The 20090-nt window shown below is 35.0% G+C and overlaps 1 protein-coding gene across 1 annotated transcript in view; it reads left to right on the forward strand.

The window, feature by feature from the left end:
* EYS (eyes shut homolog) overlaps window positions 1-20090 on the forward strand; it is a 1174088-nt gene that overhangs the window by 293544 nt on the left and 860454 nt on the right. Inside the window, 1 exon segment of the mRNA XM_006211933.3 lies at window positions 17580-17702. Coding sequence (XP_006211995.2) covers window positions 17580-17702 — 123 coding nt within the window.

Genomic DNA, 20090 nt, shown 5'->3' on the forward strand with positions numbered 1-20090 from the left:
CCATTTGACAATAAAAATGATAACCAATATACTATAATATATATGTATATGAGTTTTCTCAGGGAATGTGTGCAGATTAAGAAGAGAAAAAGGGCCCATGACAAAAACTGAGGCTTGTTCATATTTAAAATGTGAGTTTAAAAAGGGGGCACTACATCAGGAGACACATAAAATAAAGATAAAAAACAGTGAGAACTCTAGCAAAGAGAAGAGTTCACTTAAAAAAGGAGACAATTATACACTAATAAATGTACCCTCAAGGTTATGTAGGATGGGGCCTCCAAGATGACAAACTAGATTTATCTTTAATGATGTAACATTACCAAAGAGCAATTTCTGGAGACAGAGGGGGAAAAGTTGCTTGTTGTGTGACTGCAATTGAGCAGAAATGAGGAAATGAGTGTAGATAAATCTTTTAAGTAGCTTGGCAGAAAAGAGTGAGAGAGGAAAACAATTCAAAGATGAAGGACAATGGAGATTTTCTGCTTCATTTTGCTTTCTTTTTAGGCAGGATGTTTTAAGATGCTGATGAGGAAAAACAGTAAAAAGGGGAATTTTGAAGATTCCAGAGATGAGAGGAGAGAGAATGGAAGAAGTTCCCCCAAAACTGTAGGGAAAGGGTAACAATGACAAGATACTACTTCCCTTAGGGACAAAAAATATACATATGTGAAAAATACAGGAAGAAATGTGGTTAAACATGGGAGTAAAAGTCTTGAATCTGATGAAGTTCTCTTATGACTGCTGTTTGCTCTGTGTGGTAAAAAGTTAAGTCTCCTCTTGAAAGAGTATAATGTTAGCAAGATTAGAAGTTAGAGGGGTGTAGAGAAATTTAATTAATTAATTAATTAATTGTTTCTGACCTCAGTGTGTCTCTTTTTGCTGTTGTTGTTCAGGTTTTTTTTTTTTTTTGAGGGAGTAATTAGGTTTATTTGTTTGTTTGTTTATTAATGAAGGTACTGGGGATTGAACCCAGGACATGCACTCTATCACTGAGCTGTATCCTCCCACCCTGAGAAATTTTAAAGTATACTCTGGTATCTAAAAAGAGTTCACGAACAGCATCAGAATCTTATAGATACTGGAGAGCATGGTTTATTAGCAGAGTTTAGCACCAGCAAATTAGATTATTGTATTCATTCAAAGCAATGATTACAAACATTTTTTTTTCACATCAGAGTACACACAAAAATTGGTAACATCTTATGACATTTGACATATACAAATAAGGCTTCTTAAAGCCAGAGTTAGCTGGCCTGCTATGTGTGATTATTCTGGAAATTGCCATCTGGCCTTAAGCTAAAGGGGTAATTATCTACACTTAGCCAGAACCTACGTATTGGTACACTGACACACAGCTGGGAAGCTCTTGCCAAACTTTTCTTCCTTGGTGAATGTCGTTTAAAAACACCCAGCAAGATAATTGAAATATTTGCAAGAGGGTGGTTTCATGGAATGAAAGAAAAAAGGTACAAAGGCCTGGGGGGGACCACACTAAAAGTGCAGTGGGAGAAACTGAGAATGGGCAACAAGGGTAGGTGATGGACGTTGCACCTGATTAACAATATATCAGCAGAACATCTGCATTATCATTTGAGAGATGGAGCCCTGTGATGGGGAGGACAATATTCATGGCTTAGCCGCCACGGGAATGTGCAGCTAATGTGAATGGGATATGAAGGTCACTGGAAAACAGAACATTAAGGAAATGGGGCATACACTGAGAGGAGGGTGGTCCAAATGGATGTTGGCATTATCCAAGGTGACACAATGAGGGTTGAAAAACGAAGACTTCTCATGCAATTAACTCTTCAGTAAACTGGAAAAGTTTCTAAGAGGTTAAGAAATGGTAGGAACAGGGTGCAGAAAGACAGTGTTCCTAATTAACATTAAGCTTAACAATACGATGGCTTTTACATAAATTAAACTAATGGCCAGGAAGTAGAAGTGAGGATTTCACCTTCACACAGTTAACTTCCTAGCATGTGGCAGAATTAATAGCTGCCTCTTTCAGAGGGATCTGCCTTACCGAAACTGTGATTACATTATTGGTAGTTTATGTATCAATGCCATAATATTCAACACAAGATATTAAAAGCATCAAAAACAGGTAGCGACATCAAATTTAAAAAGTAAATAAAACACCATCATTTTGAGAGAGCAGAGTCTTCTTGTTACCAAATGTGGATGGACTGCTCACTGCTCTTTAAATCAGTAAGTGAAAGAAGCAATGTTAATAGAAAGGAAAATTGCTTTTAATAAGAATGCTGGTAATCCGGGGAGATGGTGGGTTTAGCATCCCCCAAAATATATCTCTGAAGATTCTGCTCAACCCTGAATGTTTTTAAAGGGAAGTGAGGAGTAATCTCAGTTTATCACTGAGATAAAGTGGTCAGAGTCCTTGCCATCCCCCACTGCCTATAGACTTGTAAATTCCTTGTGAATTTTCCTAAGATGTTTCGTTGTTCACACAGTTTGTTCATGAGATGACTGAAGGGGAAGCTAGGGAAGAGGCCTGCTCATATGTTAATTACTTATTCTCCATTCCTACTTCTTTGATCTGCAGAAAATGACCAACAACTTAGGTGAGATATTGTGTGATCAAAAGACTTGAAAGATGTGCTGAGGCTGGAGATGAGTAGGGTGTTGGGGTGCTTTAAGGTTTAAGGCTAGTTTAAGTTTAAGGTTAGTTACAATATAGTTTTGCCAAACTGACAAGAAAAGGAGTTTCCTGCTGGGGCGGTTTCCTGCAGGCAGCTGCTTACCTGGTGGCGGTTACAGCATCTGTAAGATAACCCAGGAAATTCATCAGACAGTGAGTCCCCTGTTGTTCTAATCATCAGCTGCATGAGCCTGCTCTTCTGTGACTCAGGGAGGCCTGGGAGGCTTCAGCTTTTCTGTAAACCGGAGGCAGGGGTTGTGGGTGTTGCCCACAGGGTCCCACTCAGTTTCATTCTCTCTGCCATAGGACCCTTCTACCGTTAATCTGTCCATGTATTTGGGTATGTTTCCTGCCATAGTGGGTATGATAGACCATAGGAATGCTCTAATGGTGCTATTCTTCAGAAATATCTTTACTCTTCTTAGTAATCAAGTTTGCTAGTTAATTCTTTATACTATATCGTCTCTTTTAAATTATGAATGTGGTTGCTGTCTCCTGTCTGGACACTAATTAATCCAAATCAGCAGTTATTTATTTCTGGTTATAGAGTATTCATACATTTTAAAGCACATTTTTTGCTTTTCTCCGCATTTTACCATTTTTAAAGCCAGGGAATGCCCAACAATTGATGTATTTATCAATCTGTGGCATCTTAGATCTCATTAAATGTGCTGACTTTTTTCCGCTTTAATCTCTGTCCTGGACACCAACTGGTCAGAGACTATAAAAGTTTAGAAGGAATACCCTGTCCTTGGTTTAGATACGCGCATTTTAATCCCGATTTTAAAAACAGTTTGCTGGAGTACTTTGTTTTAGTCTAGAACTTTGTTTCCTACTGAATTCTTTATGTACATATCTCTCTGTCCCTTTTTGGTTATACTTCACTTTCTCTCATTGTCTGATTCTTTTCCTTCCTTGACCCTAATACAACAGACACAGATCATTAGGATTAGTGATAATGGAAGTAGATCGCTTCATTCTTGGAAAATGCATTGCCACTTTCTTCCTAACAAGGCCAATTTCGTAAATGACTTAAAAGTATAATTAGGAAATAGATCACTAACTTTCTGTACTATGTCCGTTCAAGAATAAGAATTCAACATGTGAAATACAACTTATTGTATTTAATGATCATTCCGTTTCACTCTTCCAACATGGTTAAAAAGACATTGCATAGCCCATCTCACAACTGCTGCATGCAGAGCATCTCATTAGGATCCTCACTGGGCTCCGTGTAACTCTGTGAATAAATGCTTTCACTGCAGAGATTAGTATATGATTAGCAAGGTCTACTAAGAAAGGGACTGATTTGAAAGCATAAAATCTAACCAATTTAGATAGTTTCCCTGATGAATTCAAGCTTGAATCAATTTGTACTCAGACTTTTGAATGTGTTGTAATTTTGACTGAAAACTGAAACAAGATTATTTCTGTAAATCCAATATCTCCTTCCCCAAGTGCTCACTGATGTAAAGTCTACTGTAGCATGAAATAGGGCTGTTGTACTTTTCCTCTCGACTCTGATGGCATGCCTAATAAACTCCTACTTCATTATACAGAGGAAGGATTCGTTTCTAAGATCAAGCATTATAGAAAAATGGGTTTCCATATTGTTATTCCACCTGATGGACTGTTAGGAAATCTGCAAGTGTATAATTACCAGGAGTGATCTTGTCATTATCAATTGTTCATGACCTCAAAACTGTGGCTCAAAACTGTGGAAGATACAATCAGAGATAATTTCTAACACTTATGTGGCTCACAGCTTTAAGAAACTTACACCAACTTGGTATAATTTCACCAACTTCATCTTAATTCTACCAAAAATATTTATGTTTGGACACTGAAAAATATTAACATTTAATTAAGAAATAGATTATTTAATTAAGTAACTATCCACTAATTCTGCAGATCCTCTGACGGATCAAGGATAAAAACACTTGGTATTAACCCAAGCTGAGATTCCATGGCTTTGAGAATGCCCCACCATCAACCATCAACAATGTCCTTGGCCACTTTAGTTTCCTGGTTGTCATCAAATTCATTAAAATGAGACATTAAAACAAAAACTAAAGATAGCCAGTAAGTTTATTTTGCAACAATGCCATTAAATTGTATGTATTTTGAAATATCCCGAAGAGCAAATGCCATTGATGTGTATGAGTTTGGTCCTCATGGTGATGGTCGTATTTGGGGGCAGGGATTCAGGGAATTAGGAAGAGTGGAGATTGAAAACTAACACACGTGACTCATATTCTTCAGTATATTGTCAAAAATCTGAGTTTTCAAGGTCAATGGCCAGTTCTAAAAGTTTCCTAGAGAAATGTGACAACACTAGAGGGGTCACTACAAATCTGATTTGGTGTGTTTTTATTTAAGTATTTGCCTTCTCAAATAAATATGTCCTGTGATTTAATTTTCAAGATTAAAAAAAAAGAACAGTTTAAGCAGCATAAGCCAGTCAGAGTTTATAATCTGTGAAGCAAGTGTTTTCAGTTAACCAGAGGTATCACAGTTGTGAGTGGCGTTTCAATTAGTGAAACTTCCTCTGTCAAGCTTATATTGTCACTCCAAATGTTTCATACACGTCTGTTAGTTTCCGCCTGTTTTATAAACTCACACTGCCCATCATGTTATTAAATGCCTGCAGGCTCAGCATGGCTAGGCTATTAGTTAAGAAGAAATAAATCAAGGACTTCCTAGGGATTTATTCACATAAGGAATTAAGTGTCAATTCACCCTGCTGCTTCCATGCCCCATGTCTGGACTTCGTGGTTGAGTCTATATATGGGCATCAAAATTAAGTAGCAGCCTTTCTACCTAATCTCACCATGTAAGGCCATCCTGCCCATCCATCCCCTTTGTCTAAGATCTTAAGTATTCACTTCTCAACTTTCAGTTCAAGGCCTTAATACACATTTTTTTTTCCAATTTATCACCATAGAATCTACAACTGTCCAAAACTCTACCTGTAATACTGCACAAGTGTAACCCCAAGAAGGGGAAGAGCCCCAGTTCTTACCTTACCTGAAAGGGAAGAATTCAGAGGGGGAGACCAAAGCACCGTAAATATAGGGTTTATTAGCAAAGCAAAAGTGCACTTCCAAGGGCTGAAGGTGGGCGGATCCAAGAGAGGAAAAGCAATGACTCTCCTAGTCCCTGCTTCTTTTGTGTGGTTGCCTAGGGGCTGTCTTAAGCTAATTTGACAGTTGACATCATTTGCGTGGCACGTGTAGGTTGTATAACGTTTTCCTCATTGTGCATGTCCCTCCCCACAATGCACACAGAAAGGCCCATGGTGGGGGCCTAAACCACAATGCTGATTACATTGTAATGAGCACTGGGTCATGTCAGGTCAAGTCCTTCTGTCTAATATGGAGTTGCAGCTAGATGCCTCTCTCTGGTTTCTTTCTTGGCACTCATTTAGAGAAGCCCCTTATCCTGAGGGCAGGTATACTGTTATCTTCTAGATTGTTCCCTCCCCTCTAAACTCCCCTTGCCTAGTGCCCTGACCTGTCTAACTGCCTAACAGAAGGAAAAGGGGGAAAGTATACTTCTGATATTACAGATACACAGGTCGCCGTTAAACAAGTTGAGTCTGTCAGTGTTTGAACCAAGAAATAGCATTCTTCTTTCATGTCTGAGTTTGAATCAGTGTGTAATAATGGCACAGCCATCCAACAAAGAACCAACATATTAAATTGATTAATAATGATATTTAGAAGACACCCAAATGGGTATATCCAGTCAACAGATCAGCACCCTTAGTTCTGCCCCTAACTAGAAAGTTAGGGGACAAAAATCAACTCTCCTGCCAATTGGATTAGCTCCACCTAAATTAAGAACTTTGAACCAAAGGCTATTTCCCTCCTCTCAGGAAATTCACTGCACCATTTGTGGGGAGGAATATTGGAAGGTACCAGGAGGCCAAGAGTTTTAAGGCAAAGTTCCTCTAAATGGAAACTGGGAGCAGAAGAAGAGACGTTTCCTGTAACTGTAGGTTTCTACCTCATTTGAATCATCATTAATGGAAGTACTGATTTCCTCCCAGATCCTTAGATCAAGCTTCGTGGTCATAACTCTGATCTGGACTGTAAATGAAGTCCCGACTTGATTTGAAATTAAAGGACCATCTCCTCCAACTTTCTTGGCCATACTTTACTCCAAAACCCCCACGGAAGCAGTCCCAAGTGCCTCATCTCCCTCTTTTCTACCTAAAAGGAAACCTAACACACCAGACTGTACAGTGAAATCTTTATAATAAATCTAGATTTTTTTACATTGTTATTAATCATACAAAAAGCCAAATACACCTAAAGAGGAATGTGATCAAAACAAATTCAGCAGGATAAACAGACTGATAATGACTAGATTAATAGTGGTAGCATCAATAAGCTTTTCTGAAGATTAAAAGTCTTTTACGTATAATTTTAGAAAAGTAAATTATAAAAATATGAATTCAGATCTTTTCATTCTAACTTTTTCCTTTTATATATCATCATGTGGTTATATCTCTATGTAATGTTTATGTAGTAATAATGGACACTTCCTTCCAAGAATTTATTAACTCGCTTAAAATATTGAATGTGGTATCATTTTGTACCAAGTTCTGTTTTGCTGATAGGGAAGAAGTTAATGACAGGACAGTTCTTGCTCTTTGGTAGCTAAATTTCCATTGGGGAAAAAAAAACAGATCAACAAAAATAAGAAATATACAAGAACACATATACCTCTGTGTGGGTGTGTATGTATAATAATTCCACTGCAACAAGATAAAATGGGGCAATGTGAGAGACTGACCGGATAGCCAAGGTAAACTTCTTTGAGAAGTTTCCATTTTTATTGAAATCTAAATAAAAAGGAGTTATCCCAGGGAGACCATTCCAGGTTTTGTGGGCTGCTAGTACAAAACCAGGTAAAAATGAGTTTGGCATGTTAGGAACGTGAAGAAATCCAATATACCTGGAAACAAAGTAAACAAGAAGGAAGTGGTGTGGGCTGTGGGCTGAGAAGTTGTCAGGGGCCACATCACGTAAGGCAAAGAGTTTGGATTGAATTTGAAGTACTGCCAGAAGCTATCATACTGGTTTTATATGCTGTGATTATATATATATATATATTTTTTTTTTAAATCACTTTGGGTGTGATGTAAACTATAGGAGAGTGAGGGTTAGAACAAGGAAATCACTTAAAATATTGCTTTCATTTGGCGAGAGAAATAATTACGACAGATTTGGATGATAGTAATTGAGAGAAATACAGACTTGGGATATTTTTACAGGTAAACTTGCCAGGACTTGCTGATAAATCTAATGTTGGTAAGGAGGAATAAATAACTCTTAGGTTTTACAACTTGTAAATAAGGAAGAATAAAGGGTAGAGTTGCTTAGAGAGAGTTTCGTTTTGCCTATGTTGAATTTGTGATGCCTACTATGTATCCAAGTGGTGTTACCAACTGATGTTCAATTAGTTATTTAGCCCTGGAACAATTGGGTTTTCATTCCAGGCAGGAACGGAAATTTGGACTTGGGGGTCTTTGTCATGTGGAGGTAGTGGTATAGCTGATGTTTTCTATAAATCAATGGATTCTTTCAGTTATATGAGCTCACAGTAGGCAGGAAAAAAATTGTATATTTGAATGAAAGAATGAGTAAATAAAAGATGATAACATTAAAATATTATGAAAACAAATATATATATGTGTGTGTGTGTGTGTGTGTGTGTGTACGTGACTGGGACATTATGCTGTACACCAGAAACTGACACATTGTAACTAACTATACCTCAACAAAATTTTTTTTAATTAAAAAAAAAAAAGATGGTAGCACCAACCAATGGACAGAAGACAGGAAAGAATTTCAGGAGCTGGGCAAACCACAAAAGCAATTAAGACTAGGAGGGAACAGAAGAGACAGAGTACAGAAAGGCTGTTTGGGATTGCTTCTTGGTCACTGGTTCATTCCTCCTTTATGGCTGCCGTGAAGAGAAACCTCGCACAGCCTAGTTTAGCCCAGAGGGAGGAAGAAATTGGAGAAATCTGGGTGAAGAGAATATCATCAAGAAACAGATTTAAAAAACTAGCTAAACATTGAAAAGGGAAAGTAATTTGAAACTCTGTGTGTTTTAGCCAGTATTGAAATCCAGACCTGGAAGTATATCAGGAAGAAAAATTAAAATTCTCAGAAATAAGCATCTAAAATTATTTTAAAATATGATATAGAATGCTTGACTATTTGTATTCTATGAATTCAAAAACTAAAAGGATGCATGCCTACTAGGTTATTGAATGCATTCAAGCTGGTTATACTTAATAATTTATTTGTCAAACAGGAAGAGACTTTACTCCAGCTCACTGAATCAAATTAGAAATCTCGTTTAAATTCCATCTACATTTTGGCAATGAAAGCTCTAAAATCATAGGCATGCACACCTTAAATGTGGCTATTGTTGTCAAATCACGCGGAACACAATCAGAAATGGAAAAGAGTCTATCACAAGTCCCCTTTCTGACAGTCTTTAAATTATTCATTACATCACTTGGAATTTTAGTGTTTTGTTGACGATTTGTCATACACAGGATCGGAAATGATGATGTGTCCTTTAGAGATAAAATACCATCACCATTTATGTGTATTCAGTCACTGTTAATTTTTTATTCATTTAACAATTATTTTTTAAGCACCAATCTGTGCCAGAGATGACAGAATGGATACTTCCTTTTTTTTTTTTTTTCTTTTCAAAAGCCTACATTTTTTAAGTAAAAGACAGATACACAAGCAATCCTGCAGAGGAAGGTGTACATGCTATAAAGGTGGAAGTAACTGCCATTACCTGAAAAGAACAGGCTTCCTGAGATGACTTTTGATCAAGGTTTTGAAAAGAACCAGGCACACTGCAGGCATTTAAAAAGTTGTTAATGCTTGGAGCAGAGGATGCATGAGAAAAGGACTGGAGACATACCACCAGGAGGGAAGCCAACCACAGATTTTCATATTTCTGGGGGCTTTTCACTTTATCCTCTAAGTCTGTACCTCTCGGGTTAGAGCTCTGTACCCTGGGGAACGTATGGAAGGCTTAATGAGCAGCATTCAGAACTCAGTGTCACAAGTATAACTGAAGCTACACCTTGGACTGTCAAGTTGCCATAGAAATTTATACCTATCGTGATATTAATGCACTGTACCTTAAGAAGGATAAAACATGGTGTAAAATTCAAGATTTGCATAATTTAAAGATTAAAGTGTCAAATTTGGAAAAAAATAAAACAACGAAATGCCTTACTTGTAGGTTTCTTGTCAGACCCTCCTGATGTCTGAGAGTATAAATTCCCTGTTGTCATCAGTTAAAACTATTTAATAGATAAGTTTCAAAATATGCATGAGAGGTGGGGAATCAGTTGAAAGCTGAAATTGTAGGATATTTCATGAAACTTTCCTTTTAGAAATATGTTTGCAGCCAGAAGCATTCAGTTTGATTAGAGGAAGCTGGGATCTGACAACTCAGAGGCATATTTAGGGACAATGACCTAGGGGAGGATGGGGTGATGTATTCACTTAGGGTGGAGAGAAGACCTGTGTTATTCAAACTTCACCAGAGAGTGAGAAGAGAATCATATTAAGAATATATAATGATATTTTAAACAATATTATGGTTACCAGGAAAAGAGGATGGGAAGGGATAAATTTGGGAGTTTAAGATTTACAAATGGTAACTACTATATATAAAAAGTAAGTTTCTTCTGTCTAGTACAGGGAACTATATTCAACATCTTGTAATAACCTTTAATGAAAAAGAATATGAAAATGAGTATATGTATATAAATACATGCATAACTGGCACATGTTGCTGCACACCAGAAATTGACACATTGTAACTGACTATATATATTTCAATAAAGGAAGGAAAGACTATATATTGATATTTTATCATTTCCTCCCACTCTTTGGGAACCACAGGACTGTAGGAAACTTCACCAAGTGTCTTATCAGTCACAAGAATTTAATAAGACCAAGAAGACAGCCTTGAGGTTTGCCTCAATTTGACTGAAGTTTAGACGAGCTTCACCTGCCTTCCTGCCTCTCTTCTCACTCTGTTTCTTTACAGAATCTAAGTGACCTAAACACAGAGGTCCCTCTCCTCCATTTTCTTGGGGCATTAACTTCAGACAAACTTCTAAGTGTAAATTCTTCCCTTGTCCCTTTGAAGGCATCTTTTTAAAAGCCTCTTGCCAATTCTACAACAGCAGGCTGTCTATCGCAAGGACCTGAGAACCAGCCCCTTGTAATGCAGTCACCCCACCTCGCAGTTTCTGTGGAGGGGGTAGGAGTCTAGCTTTGGCAGTCACCTTGATCCAACACCACCTCACAACTTGAAGACTGGGAAGGTTTCTGTTTCTTTAGCAAACATATAACCTATGATCACCGGCCCTAGCTTTGAAAATCTCACCCGTTGTTACAGTGGAGTCAACTCAGACCTAGTTCTGGCCTCTCTTCTCTTTTACAATAACCTCAGATGAAGTCTGTCTTGCTTGTTTAACTTTAGCGAAACTTTTGCTTTGACAACAGGCTCCTCAATGTCTAAAAAGGTGCATCACCCTTTCCTGAATACTTGTGTGAACTCCATTCTTTGCTGAAGCATGGGCTTTTTATTTTGGAGTGAAAGAAACATACCACCTGCCCTAGTATATACTACTCAGTATAATCTAAAACATATTTCCTGTCTGTATTTATCAAAAGTTAGACTGGAGGAAAAAATTGCCATATAAAGATCTAAATATACCTGTGCATCAATATTCCATAACACATTTCTAAATGTAGTTAAGAAGAAAACGTACTAAATTCCTATAGAATTGTTTTTACTGTTTTGAATTTTGATGTGCATAAAACAGATTATATTGATGGAAAGTTTAAGAAACAGCCATATGAAATTTATCTTGTGTCATCTGCAAGAGTGTCTCAGAAAAGTTACCCACATCCTTTCTAAGAGGACCTTCTAGTGACATTTCTTTCTGGCTTTAGTTTGAGACTTGCAAATCTTAACCATTATACATACAAATAGATAAAAAACAAATTCTTTCTGTATAAAACAGAGAACTATATTCAATATCTTGTAATAGCCTTTAATGAAAAAGACTATGAAAATGAATATATGTATATGTGCATGACTGGGACAGTATGCTGTACACCAGAAATTGACACATTGTAACTGATCATACTTCAATTAAAAAAAATTCCTTCTCTTGAGTCAATAATGCCTCATTATGTAATGAACACTACAATGCTTCTCCTCTGTACTGCCTGCTAGAATAATTAGGCTCGAGTTAGTAGACCAACAAAAATCTTTAAGATATAACGTTTTCAAGCTTATTCTTGAATTCATGTTATAAACCCACTACATTTTTTTCCTCACCCTTTGACTTTAAGACTGAGTTCCTGTATTGTTCTTCACTTGTTCTCAAATCTTCCCCAGGACAGACCTGGCTAGTGTGCACAGATGAGTGAGTCGATGGCAAAATGGATTAACTGTTTGGTGTGATTATAGGAAACCAGGGCTGGTTTGCTTTAGAAGTCCTGCCTCAGTTTTTGATGTGACCCTTGATAAGGCTCCTTCACTGAGACTTTAGGGACCCAAAATCCTTAGCAGGAGACACTACAACAGGGATCGTTTGGACAGAGAGATCAAGAACAGGAGATAGGGGAACATCACATGCCATTTGGTAATCAAATGTATTATTCTACAGGCATGAATAACCAGAAGTAGATGGGGTGAGTCTGTGAATTGAGAGATCCCATTAAAATGAATGCAGTATGAAGAGCAGATAAATCTGACAGCAGGTTGCCTGGTGTTAAATTACAGCTCATCACTTACCAGAGGAGGGGGCTGAGCAAGTTGTGTAACCTCTACTCACCCAGCCCTCTCATCTCTGAAGGCAAGAACAGCATCTGCCTAACCAGGTTGCTGTAGGGCTCACAGAAGTGAGAAGAGGCGACAGTAAACAGTGGCAAACTGTGACCCAGCTGGTTTGATCTGGAGATAGATACATAAACCACACATAAAAATAGGTAATTTTGGAGAACTTCAAGCTTTTTTATCCTGAAAATCCCTTGTATCTAAAATAATAGCAAGACAGAGATGCCCAGAAACTCAGTAAAATGTTTTTCACAGTTAAAGAAAGCAATCCATCTCTTTTTTTCCCTCATAAAATGGAAATCATGCTCTGTTTTGGCATCTAAGCTATTGTAGTCATAACTGAGTGGAATAAAAATGTCGCCTTCAGGCTCTCCAACAGTTCAGTGGCTTTTTTTATTTTGCAAGAAATTTATAAGGCTATTTTATAATTCATCAGCTGTTAATTTTTCCTAAAAGAGTTCTTTACATTTATTTATTTCTCTCTTGCTAAATCCATATTTCTGTTGTTATATGATTCTTAGATTTTGTAGAAAACCACTATTATCTTATTATTATCTTATTCAAATATCTTATTACATAAGAGGCACTGATTATAAATTAACTAAAATATAGTGAAATGGGTTTATTTGAATTAACTATAAAATCTGCTTTACATAATTGAATACTTCATAGAATGTTATATAAATCATGAGTAAATATATCACAGAAAGCTTTTAATATAGCACAATAGAAAGCTGAAGTTTAAAGGTAACTTATTTGATTATAAAGTTAAGAACCACAGATCTAGTTTACCTAATGATAGTCACAAAACTAGTCATTTTTACGAACTGCAGCCTAATCTTGTATACTCATTCCTTTCAGTTCAAGCACCTCATAAGAGATGAGATATTTTCACAAAATGTTGTTAAAACTGTTACAATATTTAAAAATCAAACAAACAAAAACCCAAATTGAGTATTGAACGTGTTAAATGAAATCAAAACAACTTCCAATAAAATCGGTGGATTCTCAGCACAATCTTTCCCTTCAGCTTTGCTAAAGAAATTAACATTTTTACATAGTTCCTTATTTTATTTCTTCTGTTATTGCCTTTCTTTGCTCATACAAATATTTTATTTGTTCTTTTGTTTTGTAATTTAATTACAGATTTTATTGACTCTTTATTATAAAGATGAATCTTCTTTTAATTCATTCCCTGATTCACCTTTCCTCTCCAACTTTCTCTTAATAGTATTTTTAGTTCTAAGTAATACCTTTAAGCTTCCATATTTTAATCAAATTCAGATACCTAACTTTTATTCAAGTAAGGATATGGTGCCTTATTCTTCTCTTTTCAAATTAGCCCTTTTCACCTCCAAAATTGTGTTTACATTGTCATTATTTCAACACATTAATGTAAGTATAATTAAGCCACCTAAGCTTGATTAAGAGTTAAGTTGAAAAACTGAAAACAAGTCACTAGCATTCACTTTATTATGAATATGTAAACACTCTTCCTTGGAGAAGTGACGCCACAGCAGCATTTCTTTTCTGACGTTCCACACATGATAATCCAAGTCCACCTGAGGGACGATATTTCTAGCATTGAGATCAAATACTTTATTTTATTTCACATTGAATAAATTCTTCAAATAGGTCAACTTAAGTTTATTCAGATCATCACCTTCTTTGTACATTTTTAAATGTATGCTCAAATTTTTCATTGACTTCTTCCTTCGTATTTAAAGAAGTTAATTTCTCTGTAAGTTTTACAAATATAGCTGCACATCCACTTTATATGAGGAATGAATACACAAAACTATCTTTGAAAAAAGAATTTCTTCAGCATTCGCTGATTTCATGTTCTCATTTAGACAGTGATGTTTCCCAACCATTATATTATTAATTATCATGTGATATTTAATGAATTCCTGAATTAAAGAAATGGTTTCATATACTACTTCTCTTTTTTTCCTTATCACCCTGGTTTATCAGGAGGATACCTTAAAGTAATTTCATGAGAATGTTTGAGTAGGGGGGACATTTTTATTATTTTTATTGCTTCAAATATCACCCTGGTTTATCAGGAGGATACCTTAAAGTAATTTCATGAGAATGTTTGAGTAGGGGGGACATTTTTATTATTTTTATTGCTTCAAATGATTTTGTTTTTCCTTTAGAAACATTAAACATTTTCTTTCTATTCTTGATGTTATGAAATTTTGTGGTAATGAAACCAGAATAGACTAGATCTTTCATTCACATATATGTATTTTAGGCTCCTAAATTCATGTCTCATAAACTGTAGCATAATTCTCAATTATCTGATGTTGCTTCTATCCATTTCTCCCCTCTCCCTGTACATCCTTTGAATGATGGCATACTTAAATTGGTTTTGCATATGACTTTATTTTTCTTTCAGATTTTCCTTCACTATGGTTTTGCAAGAGATTTGTAGAGACAGACTCTATTTCATTACACATGTAATATATTTTATTTCCACAAAAATACTCTTAATAGTAAACTATACTTTTAATTTTCTTTAAATATATATTTATTGAAGTATCATCAGTTTACAATGTTGTGTCAATTTCTGGTGTACAGCATAATGCTTCAGTCATATAGGAACATACATATATTCATTTTGCTATTCTTTTTCAACAGAAGTTACTACAAGATACTGAATATAGTTACCTATGCTATATAATATAAACTTGTTCGTATCAGTTTTCAGTTATATTAGTTAGTATCTGCAAATCTTGAACTCCCAATTTACCCCTTCCTACCCCATTTTCCACCCTGGTAACCAAAAGTCTGTTTTCATTGTCTGTGAGTCAGTTTCTGTTTTATAAATAAATTCATTTGTCTTTTTTTTTTCTTTTTAGATTCTACATACAAGTGATATCGCACAATATTCTTCTTTCTCTTTCTGGCTTACTTCACTTAGAATTACAATCTTCAGTTCCACTCATGTTGCTGCAAATGGCATTATTTCATTATTTTTTAAGGCTGAGTAGTATTCCATTGAATAAATACACCACAACTTCTTTATACAGTCTTCTGTCACTATATATATAAAATACCTACTTGGACTATTTTACTGTATTTTCATAGCATAATGGAGATAGATATATTTGGTGTTGAATGAATATTTTGCTTTTGTAAATGAACCAGTTTTTTTAGATTTATTACCCTAAGTACATTATACTTATGTTTAAAACTTGCAATATTTCTTTTTTACACCACATCCATTCTGTTACCATAGTAACTCCTACAGTGACCCTTAATATAGTATATTCCTTATTTTGATAAAGAGCTGCTCATGTTTTAAAATATGTAAATATTTGTGTGTGTGTGTGTTTTACTTTAGGAGGAAGTTCTAATAATAGACTGACCTTTGTTTTCTGAGATTGGAAAAAGTAACGAAACTCTCAATACTTCCCTCATATGCAAGCAAGTACTATCAAACTGCCATCCTTACAATCAAAACGTTGCCCAGTATACAACTCCCAAAAGCTACGCCTATTTCTACTCGTGGGTGAATGATCGAAAGATAAAAGTACTGCCTAACCTTTAGGTATTGAAAAAGTCAAATTTGCTTTGAAAACCATGAATCTAACAGCTGCTTTTTTCCTATTAAATCTGAGACTGTTTTTATGTGGTTAACCTTTTTAATAATCTTCACAAAATATATGGCCACTTATAAAAGCTTAGTGTACTATTTACCATGAACAAAAACTCAAAATCATTTTTAATTGTATGACAGCAAAAATCAAGTCTTCAGGAGAAATGAATTTTGGTATCTCCCCAACTACAAGGTTTTCAATGTGCCTTTTTCTCACAAAGTTGATCCATAAGACAAATTACAAAATAAATATTTTTGAAGTATAAACAAAGTTTTCATTTATTATTAATTCTAAATTTATTACTTATTAATTAATAAAATTAAATTCAGTTTTAATTTTCACTTTTTCTTCAGTTTAACTTGACATTCTAATGTCGTATTTTTCACTAAATATTTTATTTTGCAGGGATAATAGTAATATAAATAGATTTTCTACTTAGTTGCATATGCTTTTTCCCATTTATGCATATATTACATTAATTTTTCTCCAGCCCAATTCATTTCACCTTATTGGATTAAAAATAACTTTTAATAATACTAGGAAGATTTCTATTCATCTAATTTTAAATACAATGTGTTATGTGTCAATGTCAGTATTATATTCTTGTTAAAAATTGTCAAAAATCTAGTTGTCATAAGCCTTAATAATCAATTCAGTGTCAGTTTAAGCTCTATTTTTTTTTAAACTCTTTGCAAATTAACAAACAATCCAAGTGATATAATGTGAAAAGTCGATTTTAGGGACATAAATTCTTGGTGGAGCATTAATGGAACATCTGCACTGCAGAACTAGTTAAAAGGAAATGTTAAGACTATTTAGCAGGCATTTCTGTTTTCCTTGCTTTCCATATAGGCTTGCTTTTGAAATTAATAGGAAGAAATGTGATTCATCACCTTGCCTTCAGAGCACTACATCTACAGAACTCAGGGATCAGTTTAAACGCGTCTATCCCCCTGGCTCTATTGCCAAGCACCATTTGACAACTGTGCCACGAAAAGAACATTTAGCCCTGGGGGACTTACATCAGAATGTCGTTGATTCACTAGTATTTCCTTTAAATTTCCCTCAGCCTAACATTCAGTTTTCATCCCAATAACCTAAAATATCTATTTCACCTCTAGACTCCGAATCAGAAGACAAATTAGTTCACATCTAAGCAGTCTTTGCCTACCAGCTCAGAGATTTGTCTGCATTCAGTAATTCCAAGAGAAGTTGCTACAGTTTGTAGTAAGGTGAAATCAGTGGATTCTGATATTAATATTCACATATTAATATATGTGGCATTCTTATCTGATGAGTTTAATCTCAGCTATCACCCTAAATGGATTGAAATATTTGGGCCAATTTAAGAATTATAACTGGACACCTGCTTATCTTATTAAAGCTTTAAATCATTTAATTAGTTTTCAAAGGGACAGGATATGAAATAGATGTAGATGAATAGGCTTCACATCCCTGCAGGAAGGGAGCCACCTGCATTGACCAAGCTGGTAATTATTTCTGCCAACGCATGGTTCCAGTGAAAGGCAATGGACACCGAGGGAGAAGGAAAAAAGCAAACATAATTAACTTTAAAAAGCATTTCTGTCTCTTGTCTGATCTCATTTCAGTCTCTCAACAAGATTATTGGTCCTCCATTTTCTTAGAGTCAGCCTGTAAAGTGACCAACCAATTATCCCTTAGGCAGAAGCCAGAGTGAACTGAGCTTTGTTTATACATCTACTAAAACAGTCAAGTTTCTTATTTTTCTCTTAGAAAGGCCATTGATACAACCAAATGGTAAAATACAAAGTAGGTAAGGGATAACAAGCCTATCGTGTTATAGTTGATATATTTCTTCCTATCATTCAGTTTCTCATGAAATTGTCAAGGTTTTCTCTTTTTTTTTCTTTCTAAACTAATCACTCATTTAATTTTTGAATGTAGTTATATTTTGCTTAACATATAGTAAGCCAGTAACAGATACTTTCTAGTTGGTTTCAACCTTGATGATGCTTTTTTAGCTTCAGCTAAGGAATTACAATTTTTTTCAAAAGCTAAATAAATGTATATTTTGCCTTATAAAATACATGCTTTGATAAATTGTGCAAACTGGTATGTAGAAAGTCAATTTTTGTATACTTCCTTGAACTTCAGTATCTTTTCCTAAGCCACAGAATTGAAAAATTGTGTTATTCAGTGTTCTCCAGAGAAACAGGACCAATGGGAGTTATATCAATCTATATCTGTTTTGCTATATCTATCTATCTATCTATCTATCTATCTATCTATCTATCTATTTATCATGAAGATTCATCATGAGGAACTGGCCCACTTAATGAGTGATAGAGGATGAGAAACCCCATGATCTGCTGTCTGTGCCCAACATTTTCCCCTAAAATTCAGTGATAATCAATTTATCTTGCTGTGCAAAATGTACAAGTAGGGTTTTTTTTTTAATGTTTCCATGTGTGAAATAAATGGGAATAAATCATACCTCAATGTGTAAATTTTCCTTTTATATATGAAATATTTCATATATAAAAGGAAAATTGTTACACACACACAGACACACAGATATCTGAAATTAAGTACACATATTCATCTTTCCTCCAGAAATAAATGCAATTGTGCATGTGGAAATATTTTACAAATACTAGTTCATTATTATTTGTTTAAAAATATAACCATTCCTACAGAGTAAGGGAGCCCTTGTCCAATTAGCAATTTCAAATTCTAAAAATAATGTCCATGAAATATAATGGAAGTAGAGGCAAGATGTGAAGTTGACTACGTATAATGAAAATGTTGCTCTTGTCAGACTTAACATGTGAAGCACTGAAAGAGGCAAAGTCTATCTCAGAATTTGGAGTTTCCTTAGTAGATGAAGATGACCACAATCCTCAAATTCCCTATTACACATGGAGTTATATTAAGCTAATATGGTTCTTGGTAGAAAAGTCTGATTGATAAATCCAAATTTTTAACTGTATATTTACTAGAAATTAAACTATTGATAATTTTATAATTCTTACAATGAACCATCTGCATACTGAATTTTATTAAATGAAAGAATCTAGGAGGTAATGTTGCATATATCATTGTTAAAGCAATAGTTTTTCTATTTATATCACATTTTGGTGGTAAGAAATAATTTGTTACCCTTTTCTTCTAAAATATAAAGGTTTCCAATAGCTAATACAAAGAAGACAGGGCTTTGATGTAAATTATTGTTTGGTTCTCAAGAAAATAAGTGCTTGAACTAATAAGAATGTTATTTTAATAAAGCTAGGTGTGCACAAGCAGAATAGAAATATTATTTGAGTAAATGTCTTATCTGCTAAAGCTTTAATGATACATGACCCTAAATGTGTAGCAATTAAGATAAAAAAGCAAAAATGGTAATTAGCCATTAAACATGTTTGCACAAGAAGGTAAACAGAGAAGAAAGAAAACTCAGCAAAATAAAAATGCTTAAGTGTGTTGAAAGTCAGAATAATAATGCCGTTTTGTGGCTAGGACACTCTGTTATGGGAACTTGTAATTAGAAAGCAGATTTAAGTACATATATTTAAGTGCTTGTGAAGTGAAAAGGACTAGAGGGCAGATAATGGACAATTAGTTTTCAGCTTTCACAGGCCACATCGCAGTCACTCTTGTACTGAGCTCCGAGGGCCACAGATGCTGTGATTCAGTGTCCAGAGCAGCCAATTCCCAGCTACACTAAGCATTCCTGGAGGACAACATAGTTCAGCAAGGCTATACAGGCAGCTGTCTCTAATGTTCTGAAAGTTTGTTAAAGTCAGCTACAGATCAATTGAGTACATTAACAAAAAGTCAACTTGATTCTTTAATTCTTTTAATGAAGTAATAATATGAGTATTAATCTGGAGGATTCAAAGACATGGAAGACATCTAAATGTCCATTGACAAAT

This window comes from Vicugna pacos, chromosome 8 (assembly GCF_048564905.1).
Source record: "Vicugna pacos chromosome 8, VicPac4, whole genome shotgun sequence".
In the NCBI taxonomy this organism is placed as follows: domain Eukaryota; kingdom Metazoa; phylum Chordata; class Mammalia; order Artiodactyla; family Camelidae; genus Vicugna; species Vicugna pacos.